The sequence below is a fragment of the Rhinopithecus roxellana genome, chromosome 6 (assembly GCF_007565055.1).
Source record: "Rhinopithecus roxellana isolate Shanxi Qingling chromosome 6, ASM756505v1, whole genome shotgun sequence".
Lineage (NCBI taxonomy): Eukaryota > Metazoa > Chordata > Mammalia > Primates > Cercopithecidae > Rhinopithecus > Rhinopithecus roxellana.
In genome coordinates this window covers 75666124-75691004 of record NC_044554.1, presented here as the reverse complement: position 1 = coordinate 75691004, position 24881 = coordinate 75666124, and the positions used below count along the sequence as shown (strand labels likewise).

The window sequence follows — 24881 nt, the reverse complement described above, 5'->3', positions numbered from 1 at the left end:
ACTATATTCACTGAAAATAAAATTACCATTAAAAAATTATAGAAACTAAAATGTAACTATAACTATACCTTAGGGGTCAATTTAGACAACACATTCCGACTTTTTCTGGTAACATCAGTTATAACTGCAGTAGAAACTGCTAAATATTTTTAAATCTACTACTCAGCTGCTACTTAGCAAAATGTAACTGATTAACTTTCTTCCCACAGTCATTGTTTTGTTGAGTTTGGGTTTCAAATAAAATTTCTAAAGTAAGCATTGTCTCATATATTTAACAAAAAAGTATACTCCAACAAGAATTTATAAGTGCATTTATTTCACAACATTATTTTTTAAACACTTATCATATTGACCACAATGGAAAGAATAGTAGAAGTTTCCTAGCTATACCACATCTTGCCTATCAGCTTAGCGGTCCTTAACTCCAAGTTTTCAAGAGAAGATATTCTGAGGCGAGGTTGTAAAGCCAAAAAGTAGTAGGAAAAGTCTCAAAGTTTTAGGCAGTATACACTATTGTAATTGTCATCCAAAATGTATAAAAATTACCCTCCAGGAGGAGAGTAAAGGTCATTTCAAGCTCTTGCTTCTTTGTTCACAGCAAAACTAAAAGCTATTTTTGAAGAGTAGAGATGTTTTCTTTCACATTGACTTCAAGACCAAAGAGTAATTCCCACCACATGCTTCTCTTTCCAAATATCCCGTCTGAGATCTGCAAGGTTTGTCTTAATTTTGCTCCACTTCTTTCATTGCATAATACAGCTTTTCATAACACTATTGCCACTGTTCAGTGGAGTACATATTTATATTTTTCCTAGGTGTGCCACTTTCAATGATTTTTAAAAATCCGTGGCCACCTAAACCATATACACTTCATATTTTAATAGTTTTCAAAGCTGAAGTCCTTTCTAGACACTTTTTTTTTTTTTTACACACTTCAGTTTGCTTTCATGTAAATTTTAGAGAGCCATTCAGTAGTATTTGTTTTTGTTTTTTGGTGAGCACACCTAGCACTTTAGATTTTGAAGCACTATACTTTTATATTAGAGTAGAACAGCCCTCAGTTCCGGTGCCCTTCCTGGCCATGTCTTTGACAATAGCAGGTATTGTAACAGTAGTCTTCAGAGAACAGTCTACAAATATTTTTCTTCCCAGGGACTAACAGTAAATGGTCAGAGCTCATCATCCTATCCCTATAGGTGAAACATTTTTCTCTCTAAGTACACAGCCTTGTAATTTCTTCCTCTGCCATTACACTTGCAGCAGTTTACCCTCATCAGTATGTTATTTCACTATTTGAACTACCAGCCAGTCCACCTTGCCTCAAGTAGTTATTAAATGTCACTTTGTACAAGTTACCATGGAAGGCAATCTACACAGAAGCTGTAAGCTGATGCCACACCTCCGCCAAGCTTATGACAGTAGGATCTCATATTTGTTCAGTAAACAGATCAAATACGTGAAAAGTTAAAGAAAAAAACCTTTTACCTAAGAGATTAAATTGTTTAGAAAAAAATTAACTGGCAAGTACTATAACAGAATTCATATTAATGGTTGGAGAAAGAGATTTGAACTGAAAATGGCAGGAGCCTCTGTAATTGAGATTTCATTCTACATTCTTTTTTTATTTATAAAAGCATGAAAGAAAACTAGTTCCAGTAGCAAAGAATATGATAGACTATCACACAGACATTTAAAAAAAATAATAGTTGAATTCTGTTATAAAGGCAAGAAAAAATTGTACGACTCTTTGTTAAGCGAAGATTACAGTAGAGGATGAAAATATAATGTCATTTTTGTCAAAGAGAAACAAGTATGCATATCTAGACAAAAAATAGTGGCAGTAGTAAATATAATAATCATATATGACTATTATAGATGTTAGACATGAGATATTAGATTACAGGTCATTTTATAACAACAGGCTGTATATTGCGGCTGACGGCACCTGAGTTTCACTGAAGGGTTCTTATAAAACAAAGAACTATTTGATGCTCATGAATTCTTTCTTTTAATACTTTAAGTTCTGGGATACATGTGCACAATGTGCAGGTTTGTTACATAGGCATACATGTGCCATGGTGGTTTGCTGCACTCATCAACCCATCATATACATTAGGTATTTCTCCTAATGCTATCCCTCCCCTAGCCCCCTACTCCCTGACAGGCCCCAGTGTGTGATGTTCCCCTTCCTGTGTGCATGTGTTCTCATCGTTTAACTCCCATTTATGAGTGAGAACATGTGGTGTTTGGTTTTCTGTTCCTGTGTTAGTTTGCTGAGAATGATGGTTTCCAGGTTCATCCATGTCCCTGCAAAGGACATGAACTCATCCTTTTTTATGGCTGCATAGCATTCCATGGTGTATATGTGTATATGTGCCACATTTTCTTTATCCAGTCTATCATTGATGAGCATTTGGGTTGGTTCCAAGTCTTTGCTATTGTGAACAGTGCTGCAATAAACATATTTGTGCATGTGTCTTTACAGAATGATTTATAATCCTTTGTGTATATACCCAGTAATGGGATTGCTGGGTCAAATGGTATTTCTGGTTCTAGATCCTTGAGGAAACATCACACTGTCTTCCACAATGGTTGAACTAATTTGCACTCCCATCAACAGTGTAAAAGCATTCCTATTTCTCCACATCCTCTCTAGCATCTGTTGTTTCCTGACTTTTTAATGATTGCCATTCTAACTGGCGTGAGGTGGTATCTCATTGTGGTTTTGATTTCCATTTCTCTAATGATCAGTGATGATGGGGTTTTTTTCATATTTCTTGGCCACATAAATGTCTCCTTTTGAGAAGTGTCTGTTCATATCCTTCACCCACTTTCTGATGGGGTATTTCGTTTTCTTGTAAATTTGTTTCAGTTCCTTGTAGATTCTGGATATTAGACCTTTGTCGGATGGATTGTAAAAATTTTCTCCCATTCTGTAGGTTGCCTGTTCACTCTGATGGTAGTTTCTTTTGCTGTGCAGATTTATGTTAGTCTAATTAGATCCCATTTGTCAATTTTGGCTTTTGTTGCAATTGCTTTGGTGTTTTAGTCATGAAGTCTTTGCCCATGCCTATGTCCTGAATGGTACTGCCTAGGTTTTCTTCTAGGGGTTTTATGGTTTTAGGTCATCATCCTATCCCTTAGATTTAAGTCTTTAATCCATCTTAATTTTTCTATAAGATGTAAGAAAGAGGTCCAGCTTCAGTTTTCTGCATATGGCTAGCCAGTTTTCCCAACACCATTTATTAAATAGGGAATCCTTTCCCCATTGCTTGTTTTTGTCAGGTTTGTCAAAGATCCGATGGTTGTAGATGTGTGGCATTATATCTGTTCCATTGGTCTACACACCTGGTTTGGTACCAGTACCATACTGTTTTGGTTACTGTAGCCTTGTAGTACAGTTTGAAGTCAGGTAGCATGATACCTCCAGCTTTGTTCTTTTTGCTTAGGATTGTCTTGGCTATAATGTGCTCTTTCTTGGTTCCATATGAAATTTAAAGTAGTTTTTTCTAATTCTGTGAAGAAAATCAGTGGTAGCTTGATGGGGATAACATTGAATCTACAAATTACTTTGGGCAGTATGGCCATTTTCACAACATTGATTCTTCTTATCTAGATCCTCATGAATTCTTTATGTTAAAATGCTCAACTGGGGCCAGAGAACACTGATGGCTTCACCACTGACTAGCCAATTCATTTACAGGTCAAAATTAAACAATATCTTTAAAAAATCTGTGTCTGCTATATTGTTCGACACTGCCATTCTCAATGAATTATACTCATGATTTCTTAGCTCTTTTTCTTCTGATATTGAACCCTCCATCCCTCTTTTGGGATGTTATCTGATTATTAATTTATACTTGATTTGTAATTTTTTTTGTCAAGCAAGTTTTACATGGTGTTCCTATTCCCCATATTATAAGCTTTTCTTTTTTTTTTCTTTTGAGACAGAGTCTCGCTCTGTCGCCCAGGCTGGAGTGCAGTGGCCAGATCTGGGCTCACTGCAAGCTCCGCCTCCTGGGTTGACGCCATTCTCCTGCCTCAGCCCGCCACCTCGCCTGGCTAGTTTTTTGTATTTTTTAGTAGAGACGGGGTTTCACCTTGTTCGCCAGGATGGTCTCGATCTCCTGACCTCTTGATCCACCCGTCTCGGCCTCCCAAAGTGCTGGGATTACAGGCTTGAGCCACCGTGCCCGGCCTATAAGCTTTTCATATGTGGACACTATTGAGATGCTTTTCTTTTATGTAACTCTTAACTGTATTTCATCAATTCTGTGACAAGCATACTTTTATGTTTCAAAATCTCTGCAATTGAAATACATTATGCAATCAATGAAATTATTATTATTTGGCAGCATTTTTTAATTGTTACACAAAATAATGGTGTGTCTGATCATCAATGATACCTTATGCCTGGGTAAATACAGTATATAAATTGCTATTTGTTTCAGTCAGAAAAATAAAATAGGCAGATGAACCTAACATATCTAAACAATGGTAAATAAAAGAAATTCCCGAATTAAGGTATTTTTCAGTTTTTACTGTGACTTAATTTTGAATCAGTATTTCACTGGCTAGGCCAAATTTTCTGTGAAGATAATGAGAGCTAAAACACTGTGAATGCAAGAAAAAAAACAGTAACTAAATGTCCTAAAATCATCTTGTACAAAGTGTCATTATTCATTAGCACATTATTCAAAGTGTATTATTCAGTGAGCTGAATTTGAAGGGAATATGACTAGTTAACCTAGTTAATACTCTACCTGAATGAGAATTCACCCCTTTCATCTAACAGCCTATATTATTTATTAGTAAAACATTTTTTATGATAGCTTCTTCAGAACTAACCTTAAATGCAGCTTCTAAGCCATTGCAGTTAAAGAAAGCTTCACAAATAATTGTCCCAAGCCTTCTGTCAAATTCCAGAGTTTTGGACTTAAATGCCACATAATCACTTTCAAATTCCTGTAAAATTCAAAGTGAAATATTAGTGTATTGGAAAGAATCCAACAGCGAAAATAGCAATCACACAAGCGTGACCTTACTTTAGCTCTCTCTCGCTCTCTGAGTGAATTTATTTTTCATAGCAGGATTCCAGGGAAGATCAAGAAAGAGCTATATCTGACTGACTGCAAGTGCCACCTTACAGAATCACTGAAAGCTTAGTGCTTTTACCCTATGCTTTCCCAGTGCTTTTCAGTGGCTCAGGCCCCAACAGCAGTGCTTTGGCTCACGTGCTCACATAGAAGCCTCAGTCTCTCCTCCTTCTCCCAATTCATTTTGATTGTAAACGAAAAAGTGAAGTTTTTCAGAAAATAAAAAAGAACCTATCCTCATTATAACTTTAGTCCATCTATAAGTTTAAATAGGAAGGGTTTTTGTTTGCTTTTTCACGGAGTTGAAAATCTACACGGAAACACTATTTCTTCAGGTGTGAACTGAAATCCACAGGTAAGAAAACATCATTAGTGATACAGAGCTAACAAATACTCTTACATTTTCCCAGTTTTTTATTAGTATGCAGTTAACATCCCTCAGTTTCCTCCTAATACATAACCATCCACTCCCATAGTTAGAAAGAATGAAACGGTGAAAGAATAACTATCATCTTCATAGCATCACAGTTGAGTCTCCAGTAAAGAAATCCCAGGATTTCAGAAACATTTTGGTGCTTTACAGTCAAAAGGCCTCTGAACTACACAAAACAGATTTCTCATAATGAAGGCCTTTGCCACCTCTGTAAACTGAGCCTCCATCTATTAACAGTAATAACAGTAATAGAATAAATGACAGCTAGCATGTAAGTAATTCTGTTCTAAATGTTCCACATGATTAACTCACCTCTTACAACATCTCATGTAGGTAATATTTTTTTCTGCATTATAGGTGACAAAACAAACTCAGAGAAGTTAAACGATTCACCTAAAATCACACCACTGGTAAATGTCAGGGCTGGAATTTAAAGCCAGGCAACCTGGCTCCTGATCCCAGATGCTATGTTTCTTTGAAGGAATATACCTGCTAGAGTCTGAATGTTTTATGTCCTTGCAAAATTTTATTTTGAAATCCTAGCCCTCAATATGATGATATCAAGAAGTGGTGCTTTCAAGGGTGACTAGGTAATAAGTGTGGGATCTTCATGAATGGGATCAGTGCCCATATAAAAGAGGCCTGAGAGAGACCCCTTCATCCTTCTGCCAAGTAAGGACACGGCTAGAAAGTACCATCTGTGAATCAGGATGTAGCCCTCCCCAGACACTGAATCTGTGGGAGCCTTGCTCTTGGACTTCTCAGCCTCTAAAACTCTGAAAAATAATTTTCTGTCATTTATAAGCTACCTGGCTTATCGTATTTTGTTATAGCAACCTAAACAGAGGGCACCTTATGCTGAATTTCACACACGGAAAAGCAGTGTAACAGCAAAGTTCTAGGACACTATGTGTCACACACCACAACATTATATTTAGCATCTCAAGAAGAAGTTTCCACTTCTGAATTAGAGCCAAGCAATCTCTTCATTCAAGGCTCCTTGGCTAATAAAGTAAACACAACTTCCCAACAAGTTTTAACAAGCCTAACATCCCTCTCCTTAGTATAGTAATAGAGAACATATGGCTTAAGGTCACCAAACATTAATTGAATATTTAGAAATAAATATCTCAGGGAGAGAAAAATATGCTACTCTCCCTCCCTGATATCTCTCCCTCACCCCCCTCCCTCCTCACTCACTCATTCCTGAAAACAAATTTAGAACTGCACATGGGCCCTCTCCCTTGGAAAGTCCCACAGAAAATTCATACTTAATTTGTTCAAGTACAAATCTGAACTCGTTATCTTCTCTACAAAGCTGCTCTTCTTTTTATACGCCCTAATAGAAACTTGGGCAACCTCCTTGACTTCTCTATCAAATGCTCTTCTAACTACCTCTGGAGTCTCTCTACTATTCTCAATCTCTCCAGGATGCCCTTGGTCTGGGTCACCATTATTGCTCATCTGGATATCTGTTAACCACTTTCTACTCTTTGCCTCTAGTCTTATCTGATTCATCCTCCAATGGCTGACTAAATAATCTTTTTAAAAATAGAAATCTTATCATGTCACTTTCTTATTCAGAATCCTTTAACTCACAATCTTAATTCAGAATTGTCAGTTTCTCAGGGTAATGTCCAAAGGTCTTAGCATAATCTATTACATAAGACCCTATGCGGTCTGGATGCCACTTACTGCTAACTATTCTGCCACCTCTCCCAATTTCACACTCTCGGATCCAGCCACGGAGCCTTATCACATTTTGTCTCTCTCCTTCACCCACTTCTCACCTGCTTCATTTCTATTTATGTTACAGGTCTCAGTTTACATTTCACCTCCTCTGGAAAGGAGGCCTATGTAAATGTTCTCAGAGCACTCTATACTCTTCATACCCCAGCACTGGGCACCCATATGACAACTGCCTATCTACATTCTCCCTTGGAGTTTAATCTCTGAGAGTAACTGCCAGGTTTATTTATTTTTTCACAATTACAGTACCAATATTTAATAGAGTTTCCAGGACATATTTGTTTCTCAATAAATATGTATTACAGAATAAATGATGTGCTAGTATTATTCAGAAATCATTATAAAAATGTTGCTGTATTCTGAAAACCGCATAATTGCCTTTATTAGCATCATGAGAAGCTATTGAAGGGTTGTAATTAGAGAAAAGCCATGGTTTGACTTAGTATCTAAAAGGCACTCAGGCTGCCGTGTGGAGAATAAACTAACAAAGTCAAGATGGGGAAAAGGGAGCAGTTTGGAGGCAAGCACAATAATCCAAGTCACAGAAAAGACTTGGAAATACTTTCAAGGCATATCTGAAAGAACTGGATGTTTGTTGTGAGAAAATGAGCAAGATCACAGATGACTCAAAGGTTTCTCACTAAGTAGCCCATTACATATGCCATTGAATGAGTTGGAGAGACAGGCAAGAGTAGGTTTGGGGAGGGATAAGCAGGGGTTTAGATCTGAATGTGATTTTGAGATGTATATGAAATATCTCAGTGGAGACGTTGAGTAGGCAATTATGTTTGGCATGTGTTTGGCATGTGTTTCTGTGGGTACATAGAAGCCAAGAGTTGAGGCTTGAGAACCTCCTCCTAGATTTCAGAGAATGTGTGGAAACACCTGGATATCTAGACTGAAGTCAGCTGCAGGAGCACAGCTCTCATGGAGAACCTCTACTAGGGCAGTGTGGGGTTGGAGAAGGGAAATGTGGGGTTGGAGCTCCCACACAGAGTCCCCACTGGGGTACTGCCTAGTGGAGCTATGAGAAGAGCGTCACTGTCCTCCAGACCCCAGAATGGTAGATCCACTGACAGCTTACACCACACACCTGGAAAAGTTGCAGGCACTCGACACCAGCCCATGAAAGCAGTTGTGGGGGCTGTATCCTGCAGAGCCACAGGGGTGGAGCTGCCTAAGGCCTTGGAAGCCCACCTCTTGCATCAGTGTGCCCTAGATGTGAGACATACAGTCAAAGGAGATTATTTTGAAGCTTTAAGACGTAATGACTGTCTTGCTGGGTTTCAGACTTGCACGGGACCTGTAACCCCTTTGTTTTGGCCAATTTCTCCCATTTGGAAGGGGAACATTCACCCAATGCCTGTACCTCCATTGTATCTTGGATAACTAACTTGTTTTTGATTTTACAGGCTCATAGACAGAAGGGACTTACTTTGCCTCAGGTGAGAATCTGGACTGTGGACTTTTGTTTTGATGCTGAAATAAGACTGGGGGACTGTTGAGAAGGGATCATTTTATTTTGCAATATGAGAAGGGCATGAGATTTGAGAGGGGCCAGGGGTGGACTGATATGGTTTGGATTTGTATCCCTGCCCAAATCTCATGTCAAATTGGAAGAAGGGCCTGGTGGGAGGTGACTGGATCATGGAGGGTGACTTTCCTCTGTTGTTCTCATGACAGTGAGTTTTCATGAGATTTGATGGTTTAAAAGTATGTGGCACTTCCCCCTTTGCTCTCTCTGAACACTATGTGAAGAAGGTCCTTGCTTCCCCTTCATCTTCCAACATGATTGTAAGTTTCCTGAGGTCTCCCAGTCATGCTGCATGATTGTAAGTTTCCTGAGGCCTCCCAGTCATGCTGCATGATTGTAAGTTTCCTGAGGCCTCCCAGTCATGCTTCCGTTAAGTCTGTGGAACTGTGAGTCAATTAAACTTCTTTTCTTCATAAATTACCCAGTCTCAGGTAGTTCTCTGTAGCAATGTGAAAATGGACTAATACACTACTTTAAAATCTTTTTCAAGTAATTCCAAAATCTCTATTATATTGGCATTGGCATCTAATGGTTGTCTTTTTTTCACTCAGTTGAGATCTTCCTGGTTCTTGGTATACTAACCAATATTCTACTGAAATTTCATATTGTTATAAGACTCTGACTCTTATTTAAACCTGTTGTTTTTGCTGACTTTCTCTGATACTGCTCCAGCCTCATTACAATAAAGGAGAGACAGAAGTCTAGGTTCTCCACTTGGCATCTATTCATCCCCAAGGGTGGGCAGGGCTCCTTGTTACAGCTGGGCTGGGACTTCCAGTTCCCCATGTAGTCTCTACTGATGCCACAAGTGCAGGTGGCCTTGTTACCACTTGACCTCAGGGTGATAGTCTGGACTCTCCATCAGGTTTGCTCCAACATCAGGCTGGGTGAAGAAGGAAATCCAGGGTTCCCACATGGTCTCCAGACACCACAGAGAATGAAGTTAATTCCTGGCCAGCAGGGATGAAAATCATGGCTTCCTATGTAGTCATCTCTGACACCACCCCAGCAGGGGTGGGAGTTGGAGCATTTTCAGACAGACAGGGTGTAAGTCTAGGTTCCCCACTCACCTTTTCCTGGCAAGGGGAGGGGTGGGGCACAGTTTCTTCCATGGTGTTTGGCTAGAGTGGAGAGATTATGGTTTGACAAATCTTCTTTTGTGCTAAGTTCTCTCCTTCTTGAGCCTTTGGCTAGGGAGAGATCAGGCTTTTACTGGGCTTTTTTTCTGGTCTGTGCCCACTGGCATTTCCTGGTTGCCAGTGTCTTCAGCTCCAAGTCTGGATTACTTTCGGCAATAGGAAAATCCAGGGAACTCATCACGTTGTTGTTTCTTGAGTCCCAATATCCTTAGCCACTCTGCCTTTTTATTTTCACCTTTCAGATTCTTCTTATGTCTGTTTTATATATAATGGCCAGTGGATTTTTGTATTTTTTTGCTCAGATAGTGTTATTTCATTTCAGAAATAAGTAACACATATAGACACATATCTCTTCCTGCCTGCCCAGAAAACCACTACCCCAAAGTAAGTTTCAATCTTTCCCATGTATGTTTTTCTACTTTTGTTATAAACATCATACTATATATACATAAGTGTGCATTGAATACTTTGTCTTTACATTTCCTTGAAATACACTTAAGAATTCTGTCTTTCTTAATTGCTTACAGCACAAAGACCAGGCCTTCATGAGTAAGCTGAAATAGAGCACTGACACTGATATTAGACTAATTTATGCCCACAAAATGCTTTGGCCTAAAATATTCTAAGAAGCAAGGAGAACATCTGTCTTACCTCAAAAGAGCTGTTTATAAGCACAATCTCCCACTTACTTGCTTGATAGGGTCTTGGCTTAAGCCCCAGAAAGGATCAAACACATCATCCATACCCTCTATCAGAGTTTACATCTTTCAAGAGAGTCTTGAGTCAGTATTAATATCTTCTGGGATCTTAGATCTTGGCTTCCTTTTATCTCCTCTCCCCTACAACCCCAAGAAGAGTCCCTTAAACCAACTTGGTGCTTCCTTTCTGGGCTTCCTGCAATAGACATTTTCAAGGGCTGTCTGTGGCCGCCAAGCTTGCTGAGGCCTTTGGGGCAGGCAAGGAAGACACATTCTTGGAATATGTATCAATCCTATACAAGATGAATTGCTGTCCTTCTTGGGTAATTACCTTCCCGCCAAGCAGCTGTTTGGTCTCCTCAAGGGATAATACCATGTCAGAGCCTCAGAGTTAATCTCCATTGCTAGCAGGTAGGATAATCAGCAGCAACAAGAGCTAGAGGAGTCTCAGTGACAGGCGAACCATGCTATTGTATAATGGCCAGTGTTTTAGTTGCACTCAGTGGGAGGAATAGGGAAAAGTACATCTCCCTCTTTCCAGAAGCAGACGTTTCTAAATAAAATTTTAAACAATGATATCTACTAAACAACATTTTAAAATAAGTAAGACACAAATCTGATGGATGTGCAGTTGTTTTAAGATGAGCAATGCTATTGTAGTGATACAGAATGACTGCCAAAATATAGTAAGTGATAAAAACAAGGTATAAATGCTATTAATGCAAAAGCAGAAAACAATGTATATGCCAGTACATGCACCAAATATCTCTGGAACATCATATAAGAAATTTTTAATAGAGATGCCTTTGGGGAGGACAAATGGAAGACTAGGGAAAAGGCTATAGGGTGAGAAAAAGAGGACCAAGTTTTTACAAATGTTACCTTTCCAAAAGAATTACTAAGGAAGGCTGCTAAATAATTCATTTCATCTTGAATAATATGCAGGCAAAACATGGAAATGCTGTGTATGACTAATAAAGATGAAATCTGTATAATTAAAATGAGAAAACACTACATAAAGTAATAGCAAAAGAATAGTTCAGTGGGCGACAGCAGAACAATAGACTTGTTCTAGGAATTAGAATACAACCTAGTACAGGTGAACTAAATAACTACTTTTAAAATGTATTTTAGATTCTGATACCATGGTGAGCTAGGCACCTGAATAAAACTTCCCACTGAAAATCAGCAGAAAAACAGACACAGCAACCTGGATCACTTCATCTCAGGGCACAGGTCCTCAGGTGAATTCCCCCAGATGAACTTATTCCTTTCATTTCAATGAGGACACAAGCAAGATAAATACTAACAGGGTGGTGTAGTGAAAACAATGCAGGGGGTGGGCGTGGTGGCTCATGCCTGTAATCCCAGCACTTTTGGAGGCCGAGGCAGGTGGATCACTTGAGGCCAGGAGTTTAAGACCGGCCTGGCCAACATGGTGAAACCCCATCTCTATTAAAAATACGAAAGTTAGTTGGGCGTGGTAGCACACTCCTGTAATCCCAGCTACTCAGGTGGCTGAGGCAGGAGAATCATTTGAACCTGGGAGGCAGAGGTTGCAATGAGCCGAGATCATGCCACTGCACTCCAACCAGGGTGACAGAGTGAGACTGTCTCAAAAAAAAAAAAAAAAAAAAAAAAAGCCCGGGTGCAGTGGCTCATGCTTCTAATCTCAGCACTTTGGGAGGCCAAGGTGGGTGGGTCATCTGAGGTCAGGAGTTGGAGACCAACCTGGCCAACATGGCAAAACCCCGTCTCTGTTAAAAGTACAAAAAAATTAGCTGGGCATGGTGGTACATGCCTGTAATCCCAGCTACTCAGGAGGCTGAGGCAGGAGAATCACTTGAAGCTCGGAGGCGGAGGTTGGAGTGAGCTAAGATCGCACCATTGCACTCCAGCCTGGGTGACAGAGTGAGACTCTGTCTTAAAAAAAAAAAAAAAAAAAAAAAAAAAAAAGGAAGGAAGAGAGGGAGAGAAAATAAAAGTATGCAGGGATTGTGGTTGAGAGTTCTGGATTCAAACTTCCATTCCACCAACTGGAAACTATAATCTCAGATAATTTAGTGAAACTGTCATTTGCCTGGGGGACCACTCTCTGGGTTATAGTGAGAATTAAGCAGTTATATAATGTGGGAAAACTCTGGCTCAATGCCTGGCACCCAGCACTTGTTCCGTAAATATTAATTGGCTCTCATTAACAGAGACTAAGTAGAGACAAGAGGTTACCATTAACAAGAATAGCTACCATCTTTGCTTAGGTATCTGAGGAATTTCATCAAGAAACACCATAGAATGACAGCAAAATTACTGAGTCTAATATTGCTGGACTAACTGTTCAACATCAATTATGAAAAAAGCAAGTTTCCTCTCATAATTGTCTAGATTTCAAACAGTCCCCTAAAAAGATGTCAAAGAAAATACCTAAAGTAACATTCAATAATTGAGAAACCCAAAATCATTTGTGTGGGTACACCTGATAAAATCCCCACATTCTGTAAATGGACCACAGCAGCAAACCTTTTGGTATGCTAAGGCTCAAAGCCTGATTAATAGGCTTGAGATTGATGAGAAGACAAATAAATAACAGCATTTCAAACAGCAAATTACCAGTGATCATTTCTTTAATTTACTGGAACATATTTAAACCATGTATATACCAAGGGCAGAATGGCTGACCCTGACACACTTCCCTGTTATATAAGCACTAGTCTGTAGTCAGAGCGGACAGAGCAGGAGCAGGAACACGGGGCTGTATGCAATGGGAGGGGAAGGGAAGGGTTTGGGCATGTATTCATATGTCCATACAAATACATGCATACACTAGGTTGGAAGTCATTTGTTGAAATAATGTCTCAAAAATTACCAACTGATTTCATCATGAAGTCAAAGTACAAGGAACTCAGCTAAAAAGCACCAAAATGAACAGCTTATTAAGCAAAAATATACGATACATGCAGTATTTTAAAGTAATAATGAGAGCCAAGACACGTTTTTTAAAAAAGCAATGGTCGTCTTGAATGTAAGTATGCCAATTAAATTAACTTTCAGTTAATTCATGTTTTAATTTTAAGGAATGACCAAACTCAAGGAGCTTCTACACTGTAAGGCAAGAATCCGACAGGAGGATGAAGGGAACTTCAGGGGAAGGTTATGACATCTCCAACCAGACTAAAGATCAGAGGTAAACACTGCCCACCTTCTCTGCAAAATAGAAGGGGCTTCCAAAATACAAATACCAAGCCAGTATATACCTCCAGAGCAAATGACTTTTCTATTCCTACATGTTTGTGGCTATGCAGGCCTCAGGCAGAGACAGGAGTAAAATCAGGACCTTCAGCATTGCCAAGGCAGTGACGTCAATCCAACCTGGCCACATTCTCTAATTCTGGCACTCTGAAAACTTGCCAGTTTTTGCAGCTGTAACAAAATCAAGATTCTCTTGCTATTCAAATGTCCCCAGGGATCTTGTGCAGGCTCAGTCTCACACTCCTCCTCCACTAGCTCATTCAGCAGGGCTAACCTAGAGGCTCTCTGAAGAATCCCATTCTGTACATATTTATTGAAAGCCTTCCAAGTGCCAGGCATCTTACAAGGCTTTGGGGATGAGTTCACTCAAATTATTCATCGCCATGATCCTATATTCCTCATACATTTTCACAAACTGTAGGACCCTGGTTTAGCAAAGAGTCACCCACTATAGCAGTGTCCTACCATTCACTCCACTTTCCAAAACTGACTACAATTCAGAGGGCTTAAGTTTGCTAACTACATCCTTATAAAGCTATCATACTGCACTCATACATCTCAAAGAATCGATTGTTCGGCCAAATATGAACAATAGTGAATAAACTCATGTATAAAATAATAAGAACAAGAGCTAAATCCTCATTCTTTTTGACTTGGGCTTCACTGTTCTTGGCAAACTACTAAAATGAAGCTATTTTTATCCTAGAACTGCAGGGATGCTCACAGGTAGCTCCCTGGCTACTAACATGCTGGAACTGACAGAGCACAGAAGCAGCTTAACTCAGAAAGCTTCTCCCTTTCCTGTGGTTGGAAATGTGAAGTTATAATCAGCTCTCAAGAATAACAAAAATTATAAGAAACAACCAACATGCTAACGATACTCGTAATGAATGGGGTGAAACCAAGTGTTCAGGTGAAAAAAAAAAAATCCAGTGATTCAAGAAAAGGCTAAAATAAAGCACATGAGTTACATGGACATCAGATCAAATTGAGTTAGTGTGGAAAGTTTCTGTTTAGTATACACAAACAAGATACAAATCCAGACTGAGGTCTGCAGTTTTATCAGCCATCATTCTGAACTGAAAACGCAAAAGCTTAAGTTCTGATCCCTGATCTACTAACTAAGTAGCTACAAGACTTCAGCAAGTCATTTAACCTCTTTTGGTCCTAGAGATGTTAGAATGGATGGCTCCTATTATTACTGAGACCGATCTTCCTTTTCAGCTATAAAATTATAGGATCCCATGAAATGAAAATGCAAAGGTACAACATTACCATGTTATTGCAATCAGATGGGTCATAAGTGCTCTGTTTAAAAACTTTATAGAGTTCCATAAATTCTTCATTCATCTCATGAACTTGTCCATTTAAAATTGCTCCTTTGGTACCACCGAATTCCAGTCTTTCCAGCTTTTCAAATTCCAAAGTGCTGACAAATATATCCTTTGTAAAAAACACAGTAAAGACCTTTCCACTACATTGAGCAGCAAAATATTTTAAAGTTTCAAATCAAGAACATTTTCAAGTGTTCAAAATCAATGAGTCAATGGACACTTACATGACAAAAAATAAGTATTAATTATTTAATTAACAAAGTCATTGCTAATTTTTAAAAATTACTCTCCCATTTTCATATTTATTAAAAATTAACTCTCACTGGCCAGGCGCAGTGGCTCACGCTTATAATCCCAGCACTTTGGGAGGCCAAGGCAGGAGGATTGCTTGAGCCCAGGAGTTTGAAACCAACCTGGGCAACAAGGCAAGACTCTGTCTCTACGAAACACAAAAAAGTGAACTAGGCATGGTGGCATGCACCTGTAGTCCTAGCTACTTGAGAAGCTGAGGCGGGAGGATCACTTGAACCAGGAGGTCAAGGCTGCAGTGAGCTGTGTTCACACCACTGCACTTAAGCCTGGGCGACAGTATGAGACCCTATCTCTACAAAAAAAAAAAAAAAAAAAAAAAAAAAAGAATCTCTCAGTGTAAGCAACCTCTAATTCACCATAGCTAGACATGTAACTCTCCCAGTTTTATATCCTCCTAAATGTAAGTCAGATCCCCAGGTAGTATCCAAAACTCCTGTTTTCATCACCCCATACTTTGCAGTGAGTCCGTTGCTTTACTGAAAGTGAGCCCAGGAAACTGTTAAGGAAGGGATATGTAAGCTGCCCTTCATTAGGTATTTCACATTCAGAGACAGAAGAGGCATTCAGACTCATTTAAGTGATCATGAGAATTCTCAAGACATAAAGCTCTAATTTTGAATGAAATAAAACAAATCTTATATCAATGACAATGTCCAAAATTCTTACAGCTTTACAAAGAAAATAAGGCAGTGTCATCAATTTAAACTTTTTGTAAAAAAAAAATCTAAGCCAATAGGCACCATACAAGTGTAAGAGTTTGTGTGTTCTATGTGTTTAATTTACAGAGCACATATTTCCATGTTTTATTTTTACCAGTGGTTTTAATATTTTTATAGTATAGCATATATTAATATACTAAAAAATAGTGTGATAATTTAAATTATCCAATGGGTTTTAGGGTATGAAACAGCAATTTTAAGGATTAAATATATAAAAGGAAAAGTGGATTTATTTACAGAGGATTAGTTTACTGCTTCCTGATTTACAACACTCTTCTAGATTAGTAAATTCTAATAGTCACTGATATATAAAGAGATTTACTTATACTCAGTGTAATAACAATCAAAAATGAACTTTTAAAAAATCAAAATGAAAGACTTAAAAATTGCCCTTGTACCATCATAGCATTGGCCTGCTGAGCTCCTTATTGAGAATCACTGAGAAAGGAGACCTCCACCTACAATGTAAAGTAAACCGTTCCATGAATCATGTGAAAAGCTACCGCCTTTTTGAACCCACCTTCAACATGAATAAGTGAAAGAAAAAAAGAATACCTCTATTTTTATCAAACGATCAAGAAACTCGTCAAATCTGCAAAACACCAGATGAGACTGGAAATCCCATGGTCTCAGCTTACTTCCCATAAAATAGCTTGCCAATTTTTTTCTATAGTTGAAAAAGCAGTTTCTGAAAGTCTTTAAGATGTTAACAGCCACCTGCACCTTTTCCAGTGACTCCTCTATTTCTCCCTTCAAAAGGTCCTCAGGTGAAAGGAAAGCTGTTGCCTAGGATTTAATGAAAGGGAACAATGATCAAAACTGTGTTTAATAATTTTTCCCTGCAACTGTCTCTGTTTCGAAGAATCATTTTTAAATGCCAGTATCTAAAGGTGGGCCAGCAATGATGAAAGAAAGAAAGCACAAATTCTAGAAATTCAGCTACTTAGACTTCGATTACATACTTGTATATGTTAGAATTAATATACAGGAGACCCTACTGTTTCTGGATTTTTACATTCTAGCAAATGACTAAATTGTCGCTAAATATGACAACTGTCATGTAATTTGCATGAGTGTGCCTGCCAGCAAATATTCTGAACAATCATTTTCTCATATAAAGAATATATAAGCCAGACAAGGAAATCTATCAGAACATGAATTTTTAAAGTACACTCACTTTATCTGGTAGTTCAGGGCCACTTGCAAAGGGAAAGACCTGATTAGGAGTGTGTAACAGTGGAAATTCTTTCAAGTTAGCAAACTTCTCTTCTGGGGGCTTAAGTGACATTACAGGACATACAGTCTAGCTGACATGTGCCACATGAACTAGTTTTGAATAGAGGAAAAGAAAGGAAGAGAAGGGTAAAAGAGAAAGAAAAGACTAGAAGATCCATGTGGCACTGGTCAAATTCTCATGGGACCAACCAACACTCCCAACTTCTCTCTTCATATTTGATACCCACATTCAGAATTCCCCTCTTCAAGGACCAAGAACTTGTGCATTCTGAAGGTTCTTTTGTATGCTATCTCTTCCTGATGCATCTTAACCTCATATAAATTACAGATTTAATTTGTGTGCCTTCAATTTTGTGGTTGCTTAGAAAGTTGTTCAAGATGTCAATGGATAATGTAATGAAAGTCCTGAGTTCAAAATAGCAGAGGGAAGCACTTCTTCCCTAAATATAGGCATATGACCTTCCATTTCCCATTAATGAAAACAGTTTTACAGGCAATATAGGCTCTGTGCCATGAATTTGTAAGGCAATAAGAAAATCATTCATTTAGTGTCTAAACCCCCTACTGATTAGACTCCTTCCCAATCTATGCTTTTATTTCCCAATCACGTTAGATAGAAAATTAACCTCCACATGAGGGCTGCTATAATAGCAAGTCATTTAGGACAGTGAAGAGAACCACCAGGAATCCCTTAGCAATGTGAATTTTAAAAGAACTTACACTTTGATATGGTACATGGTGTATTCCATATACCTTTATCTCTATGTATTCTTTATAGTAAATGTGTCTTTTTAGGATGCTGAAAAATCTATGGCAAACGACTCCATCTTTTGCTTGAGTGGCCCCTTCTGCTTTAGCAGCCCCCTGTTACCTAATTACTTGTATTTAAAGTAACGTCCCTAGGACAATCCATGCTTAATGTTTATTCCTGTGCTTCCTGGCTGGCCCTCACACAGATGAGACAATCATAGACAAGGAACCTCCTGTTCATACAGACTACTGTTCAGTAAGGCCTAAGACAGGTGATAGTACCTAATGTCCTAAATGAAAACACCCAGTCTGTCTCCTTGCATGGGGAGGCAGTGTGTGTGAGGGAAAATACATGACCTGAGGCAGGGGCTGGCTGTGACCCTTCTGGGGGCCACGAACTACTTTTGTGATACTAGCTAAGTTGTCTCAGAGGATCTATTTCCTTAGCTGCAAAATGAGGGAAATGAATTAGGTGAATCTCAAAATCCCTTTTAGCTCATAAACTCTAAATTCTTTTCGATCTCTCACAGTACCCGCTCTGGAGCATGCCTAACCACAGCAGCTCTATCATCGCATACTTCATGGTACCAGCACAAACAAGCTAAAAGCCACCAGATTTAGGATGAACTGGTCCCACTTCAGAGGCCTTATAAACTAAAATACTGTTAACCAACTTACTTATCAATAAGCTGATCGATTAACCAATTTACCAATGATATTGTTAGTTTGAGGCTTGTCTCTCTGCTGCTGGTTCTCTATTCTTTTGCATGTGTTTTTATGGACTGTTGTTTTAGCTCAATCCTGACAGCTCTACTCCACACTCGACTACTCAGACTTAAACTCTTCCTTACCTAGGATCTTGTAGGTGACAATGTCTACAACAGATACACCAAGCCATGGAATAGACAAGGTAGTGGCTAGAGTGGTAATGACACATAAGGACCAGGGAGTAGAGTCAGGTTACCAGAGAAGAAAGGCAAGGCATTAAGACCCCATTAGCAAAGCCTGTGCTAGCATGCAAGGTGAACAGGTGATGCCTTTTATGTGTCTAGCCTAAATAATGATGTTAGTGGTCACCACTAGAAAACGAGAAAAGAAATACATTTGTTTTTAAAGTAACAAAGGGTTTCTGACTCTGACTGGCATTCCAGTCACAGGGTCAGGCATATAATGAAACTGAGTAAAGCAGATCAAAAACGACAGTGAACGGAGAAGGTCATGGTCATCTGGACAGCACCTGTTTCACCTAAAGCGGCATTTGAAGCTATGGTCACTGGCTGAGCCTACGGGGATGGCGCAAGCACTGTAGCAAGATCTCTGAGTTTTCAATGGAGGCTGAAATGCTGGCATTTAAATGAGATCTATCCAATTTAAGTATTAACAACAATTTTTAAATTAAAAAATATTATACAAAATAGAAACACTGCATTGATCTCTGGGCCAAATGAGCTGATAGCATGTCAGTTTATGACCTCTAATATGTAACCTAAGAAGGGTTTGAAATTTCACAAAATCTTGATCAATACATTCATGAAAGCAAAGAACATGTAGGTGACAAGAGGAAATACAATTATAGAAAACATAAAATGTGTAATCACATATCATGCAAGGTACAAATTTAAAAACATGTTACCACTAGAACACAATAAATGACCCCCAATTTTTTTAAAGATGGCAATGCTCCAAGTTGACAGGTCATAGTGAAACCTTTTACACATTGATAATAGCAACGTAATAGATATAACCTTTTAGAAAATAATTTGTAAGTATCAAATATTGCTCAGGAGCCATGAAAAGATTGCATCCTTTGACCAACATCAGGAATTTATAGTAAGCCAATTATTACAGTCAAAACAGGGGATCTTTGTATAGTTTTCTGCATGTTGTTTATAATCAAGGAGGCTGGAAGCAACTTACATATACAGCAATAACAAAATCATCTTTCAAGTAGTACAAAACTGTACATATGATAAAATGTATAAATGCTTAATGGAGTGATAAAACTGAAGAACTATTTCCACTGTTCCAACACTATGCAATGAGAATATTTTACAATTATCATTAGCATACCACGTATTAGGTCACATTTAGACATAAAAAAACTTATTTTAAAATACGGAGCATGGTATAATGGGTGAGAATTCTATTATTGACTTGTTGCATTGGAAAGTTACTTATCTTCTTAGGCTTCAGGGTTTTTTTCATTATAAAATGAAGCTACTCATAATATCTATGTCGTAGCATTGCTATGAGGACTTAACTTTTGAATTTTCGTAAAGGGCTTGGAAAAGCTCCTGAACAAAATAAGTATTATATAGTGTTTGTTAAATAACTATATAAAAGTAGTAAAATTGGTGGCTGGTGGTTAGTGCTTCAGGGAACCAGCTATGGACACTGGCTAATTGTTAACTTTTGACTCCTAACATGTTGGGCGTATTTACCACAAAGTCTGAAATCTGCCGTTCATAGAATCAAAGGAATCGGGTCAATGAAACCTTTGGATAGAAGCCAGAACTAAGGAACAAGAGAAGCCACATTATTTTATCAGGAGCTTGGCAGAATCTGGCTGTTGACACAGACCAGAAGCCAGACATGAGAAGTTTACAGGCTTACAGATAACCAGGACTTACAATAAGTCACCTGTGCTAACAAATAGTCTCCTCTGTCATTTATACATTAACAAGGATTTGCAGTGAAACAGTTTCAATTATTCTCAAAATGAGAAATAGGTCCCTAAATAGGAGTTTGGGGGAAGTGGTGGTTACAGTTTTTGACCCTGCAACAGTGATTGTGGTGTTTTACATAGAGACCCAAGCCATTAGGGTCCAGGGAACCTGTTTAACAAAAGGGCAAAACTGAGTTTGCCCAACAGAGTAACAGAAATTGAACAAAAGCAGAGGAGATGATGATAAAATACAGCAAGGGATCGACCTGTTGTTATCTCCTACCAACAGCCGCAACTAGCCTGTAAGTCAACAGTTTGTCAAAAGAACAAAATGCAACTAACATTTACTGAAACTCGATTAAACACCAAGCAATGCTGGGGATTTCACTTAGGTTATCTTTTAATCCTCACAATAGCCATGGACTAGGCATTATCCCCACTGACAGATGTGGAAACTGAGGAGTCATTTAACTTCCCTTAAGTGGGTCAATTAGATTTGAATCCAGCTTGGTCTGGGTCCAAAGCCTTTCCCACACAGCACTCCATCTTTTCAGAATCAGAGAGGGAAAGAGATGAAAAACATTAACAATGCAACCTCATACTCCAGAAACTCTAAGCTGCAAGTCTGCAGACCTGTTCTCTGGTCTGGCTTTCCTCCTAACTTCTCAGGGAAATTGAGCAAATAACATCATTTTTCAAGTCTTGGTTAATTCATTTGAAAAATATCTGAATTGTGTCCCTTCAAATTGATATGTTGAAAGCCTAACTCCCAATGTGACTGTATCTGGATATAGGGTCTTTAGGAGGTAACTGCGATTAAATGAGGTTATAAAGATGGGGACTTAATCCTATAGGACTGTGGTCTTATAAGAGGAAGATGGCCGGCCAGGCACAGTGGCTCACACCTGTAATCCCAGCACTTTTGGAGGCTGAGGTGGGCGGATCACGAGGTCAGGAGATCGAGACCATCCTGGCTGACACAGTGAAACCCCGTCTCTACTAAAAATACAAAAAAACTAGCCGGGCGAGATGGCGGGCGTCTATAGTCCCAGCTACTTGGGAGGCTGAGGCAGGAGAATGGTGTGAGTCCGGGAGGTGGAGCTTGCAGTGAACTGAGATCCGGCCACTGTACTCCAGCCTGGGTGACAGAGCGAGATTCCATCTCAAAAAAAAAAAAATTAAAAATAAAATTAAAAAAAATAAAAAAGAGGAAGATGGCCAAGTGAGGACACAGTGAGAAGGCAGCCAGTCATCAGCAAGCCAGGAAGAGGGCCCTCACCAGAACCTGAGCACGCTGGCACTCTCATCTCAGACTTTCAGCTTCTAGAACTGTGAGAAAAAATAAATTTCTGACGTTTAACCTACCCAGTCCATAGTACTTTGCTATGGAAGCCTGAGCAGACTAATACACACCTCCAAATAAGAACCACTGGATTATGTAGCATCCAAGTATCTTTTAGCTCTCAAATTACGTAATACCCTGTGGTACTGTGAACATAGAAGAATCCACATTCACATAGACAGGATGAGGACACAGAGAGAGCTGGTCCTTTCTTTTTTTTTTTTTTTTTTTTTTTTAAACATTTCGCAGGTTGAGTAAGGAATAGAGAAGCAATTATAAAAGAGATTTTAAAAGACCAACAATGAATCAGAAGTTTTTCAATACAATTCTACTACTATATTTTTAGGATTTTCTTTTTGCCAGATGCTCTTAACTTATCACACTTTCCAAAAGGCTTTTATCAGTCAGTGTTTCTGTGAAAATGAAAGGAAGGCTACAAAGAAGGTACTACACATCTGTCTTTTACTGGAAGCTGCCTTAAAGCCTTTTGAAGAAAGGTACAGATACTAAACAAACAAAACCCGCCAACAACTTGTCCTTTATGTCTGACTTATTTTCATAGCTTTCTGTCATTTAGGATTAAAAGGTTACTTGGCCTTTGTTACCATAAATGTCCCTTCCCAAAAAAGAAAAAGAAAGATGGTGTTCTTACTGTATACTAGATTATTCTTCACTAGTCTAGTAAAACCACCTCACAGCAACAATTCTTATTGTTCCTGTTTTTTGATGCTTCATACCTGGTTAATGAAGAGATTACAAAACTCTTGCAATAAAACTATAACCCGAGCAGGGGTGTTATAAAACTTCGAATGACTCCAGATCAGACAGATGGTATGAAATAATGGAGCGATTAATATGCGGGTCTGTGGGAATTCCGTCTCCTGGAGACATTGGATGTGTCTCCTCAGAGGTCTCAGGTAAAGTTCCACATCTTGGGCTTCGAGAAGGGCTGAAAGCAAAGAACCATCATTAACGTGATTTTTTTTTTTCTAAATTCACTTTACATGTAGAAGAGGGCCACGTAAAACAACACAGCCACACTTAAATGTTGTCATAGTTCCCTTTATATTACTTATCCTACAATCTACACATGAGCAATGTGGAAAACTTTAGACACTATCCATCTGTAACTCAGTCATTTGGGAGAGCACTGATCTAGTTACCCACATAGCATAAATAAATTGTGATGGAAAACCCAAGGGGAAAATACCCCTGGAGTCTAAAGAAATTTACTCAACCCTGTGGAAACTGTGGGAATAAAACCTCTCTGCAATGTTGTCACTTTATGGCTTGGATTACAAACTTCATCACTAGAATGTTAATTCCTTCTAGGAACTTGGTACGAGCACAATTGAATTGTTTACTCTCTCATTCCAGTTTCCTATGACAGTAACTCATGCAATGACTGAGAAAAATTATATTATTAATAAAGGTTTAACTTAAAATTGTTAAGAACAGTGATGAAAGTATTTTGAAACTCGACAGAGGTGAGGTTGTACAACATCATGAATGTACTAAAACTTGAATGAATTATACACTTTAAAATTGTTAATTTATGTTATGTGAATTTTATTTCAATAAAACAAATGTTAAGCATGGTAAATATTTTTTTTTCACATGCTATAGAGGGCCAGGTGCAGTGGTCCATGCTTGTAATCCCAGCACTTTGGAAGGATTAGTTGAGTCCAGGAGTTCAAAACCAGCCTGGGCAACATAGCAAGACCTCATCTCTACAAAAAACTTAAAAATTAGCTGTGCATGGTGGCAGGTGCCTGTGGTCTGAGCTCCTCAGGAGGCTGAGGTGGAAGGAGCACTTGAGCCTGGGAGGTCGAGGCTGCAGTGAGCCATAATCATACCACTGCACTCCAGCCTGAGCAACAGAGCAAGACTCTGTCTCCAAAAAAGAAAAAGAAAAAAATCAAACCAAAGAATGCTATAGATATGAAGAAACATTTAAATATTTAACTCTCATTAATGACTGCTTAATCTAATCCAAAGTTTTCTCTTGCTTAGCACTGGTCCTTTTAATATACCCTAAATGGATTTCCATGATATTCCATTTTGCTCCCAAGGCTGCAAATACCCCTGATGAACTGAGAACAAATTTTTTTATGACAGTAGGGAACAAGGTCAAGTAAATTCTAGTTTTTGGTGTTAACCCAAAAGGCTTGTGTCAAGAACAAAAAACAGAAAAACCCTGCTGAATTGTGTCACCAGGAGTCAAGGACGCACCCAGCCACTTGATGTGTAACCAATTAATCTGTCTATGTAACAATAAAAAGAATGTTCAGGAATTATTTTCAAGATGTACTGTTTCAAAATTCGTATTTTTATCAATGTTTATGTCAACATTAAATAACTGCATCTAGTAGGTAAGTGCCCTGAAATATTAAGTGTCCTTAAAATGTGATCAGCATGTCTGGTGACTCCACAATGCCTGAAGTACGTCTTTGAGAAGACCTTTCTTCCTCCAACTTGACCATGGGTTTGGGCCACTTGTTCTATTGAGAAGTGTTTTATTTCTGTATCTCCAGGCCACACACACATAAGGCTCAGAGGACCCCGGGATTCATTCCTGCAGAAGCTGTATCCAGAGAAAATTTTCGTCCTATGCTAACATAGAAAAAA

At 38.7% G+C, this 24881-nt stretch overlaps 1 protein-coding gene across 1 annotated transcript in view; it reads right to left on the bottom strand.

Annotated features, from left to right (window-relative positions):
* Positions 1-24881, bottom strand: part of DNAH11 (dynein axonemal heavy chain 11) — a 417881-nt gene that overhangs the window by 372653 nt on the left and 20347 nt on the right. Inside the window, exons 6-9 of the mRNA XM_030932862.1 lie at positions 22991-23202; positions 16816-17046; positions 15171-15338; positions 4849-4965 (exon numbers count right to left, since the gene is read on the bottom strand). Coding sequence (XP_030788722.1) covers positions 4849-4965; positions 15171-15338; positions 16816-17046; positions 22991-23202 — 728 coding nt within the window. The remainder of the gene's footprint in view (positions 1-4848; positions 4966-15170; positions 15339-16815; positions 17047-22990; positions 23203-24881) is intronic.